Below are 1,554 nucleotides of genomic sequence, written 5' to 3'. Positions count from 1 at the left end.
GGCTGTGATGTTCGCCAATCCGAGTGAATAGTGAGTGTTGGACGTGTCAGTATGTAGCGGTGCTGATTATGAAGAGTGAAATTGAATTGGCTCACTCGCGGAACCGGGATCAATACCTTAATGCCCATGGGGAGATCTCTGTCCCGTCGAACGTTTTCCTGTTGATCTTTCCCCCTTTTCCTTTTTCGAACATAAAGAGGGGAGATCGAAAACCAATGCGAAGAGAAGAAAAAATCGACTAAGCGGAAAGGCGTCCGGTAAGTCTATCTGGTGAATTTTCCTGATTTCTTCTTCCCATAACCTTGATTACTATCATTATGTTCATCGTTATGTTCATCAAATGGCCATCACGCTTGAATGGTTGCCCTAACAGACACTCCCCAACACTCATTTCAACAGTGGTATCTCCCTACCAACCTTAAGCAAGGACATATGTGAGCACCGCCTGTTCATTGATCCCATGTCTATCTCTCCCATGTCTATCTCTCCCATGTCCCTTCTCTAACGGCTTTTCTCCAGGACAAGGACCCCTCAACCGGTAGTTGGCTGCCCTTCGGCACCAACAACCTGACATGCATCTCATCGACCATCGAACGATCTTAGTACCCGTGCTATTTCCTTTCTTTTCTCTTCTTCCCTCAAGAAGCCTGGTTAGGGGGGTAGCATTCCACCCATGATGGTATGCCATATGTAAGTGATCATGAAGATGGCGAGCCAGCGAGGGGGGAGCCAGGGGATGGATAGGTGTTATCGAACGGGGGTTAGGTACCTCTAGGCTTGGTACGATGGTAGGTAGGTAAGGCGACATAGGGACAAGGGGGACATATGTCAGAGGAGGCCCTGTCTTGTCGTACGGCGTACAATTCAATACTGGTTTGTTTGTTAGTTTGGTTCTTCGGACTGGGGTTGACCAGGGGAGATCTGGAGCTCTTATTGGCCTCCCAAGAGCGAAACTGGTCTTCGTTTGGAGCATTATGGGATAATGATAAGGGTTTAAGACGCTACAGAAGCCTCTTATGTCTCTCTCCGGCTCCTTCAAGACTGGAAGATATCGGTCTACGGTGGTTAACCGATAGAAAGCCGAACGCTTTCCTATATCCGGCAAAATTGCCGTTTTTTGTACCAGACTAACAAACAAACCAGGGCTGGATCGTATAGCTTCCTACTGCAGGAGTGAGGGTACGCTCGAGTCGATGCCCCTGCCTACCCTGCTTCGAGCTGGGGTGGATGGCATGGACCTCGGACATACTCCGTTACGTAGAGGTAGTTAAAGTCTGACAGACATCACTAGTGTCAGGCTGTGTTTGAAGACACTCTACGTCGTCGACAGTCCCACCGAGAAGGAGATCTTTGGCCAAGGTAAGATCCCAAAGCGTCCCAGTCCAGTCAAGCTTGCTTGGTTACACGCAGACAGGGTACGATCACGATCCAGCATGCCTTTCATTGGTTCCTGGCCTGCAACCAGACTTGTACCTGTCTGCTTTGAACGCTAACGTGATAAGGTGGTATGGTATCTACCTCGATATCTGCTGTTAGGTACCTACGATTCTTACA

General features: G+C 48.9%; 1 protein-coding gene across 1 annotated transcript; it reads right to left on the bottom strand.

Moving 5' to 3' along the window:
* Positions 1-201: 201 nt before the first annotated feature.
* B0H65DRAFT_113605 (uncharacterized protein) lies at positions 202-1,157 on the bottom strand. The gene has a single exon (XM_062820618.1). It carries the CDS (start codon positions 971-973, stop codon positions 419-421), a length of 555 nt encoding a protein of 184 aa, XP_062684596.1. The 5' UTR covers positions 974-1,157; the 3' UTR covers positions 202-418.
* Positions 1,158-1,554: the final 397 nt, after the last annotated feature.

Source organism: Neurospora tetraspora (assembly GCF_033439725.1).
Source record: "Neurospora tetraspora strain CBS 560.94 chromosome Unknown B0H65scaffold_2, whole genome shotgun sequence".
Lineage (NCBI taxonomy): Eukaryota > Fungi > Ascomycota > Sordariomycetes > Sordariales > Sordariaceae > Neurospora > Neurospora tetraspora.
This window is presented reverse-complemented; position numbering and strand designations above follow the sequence as displayed.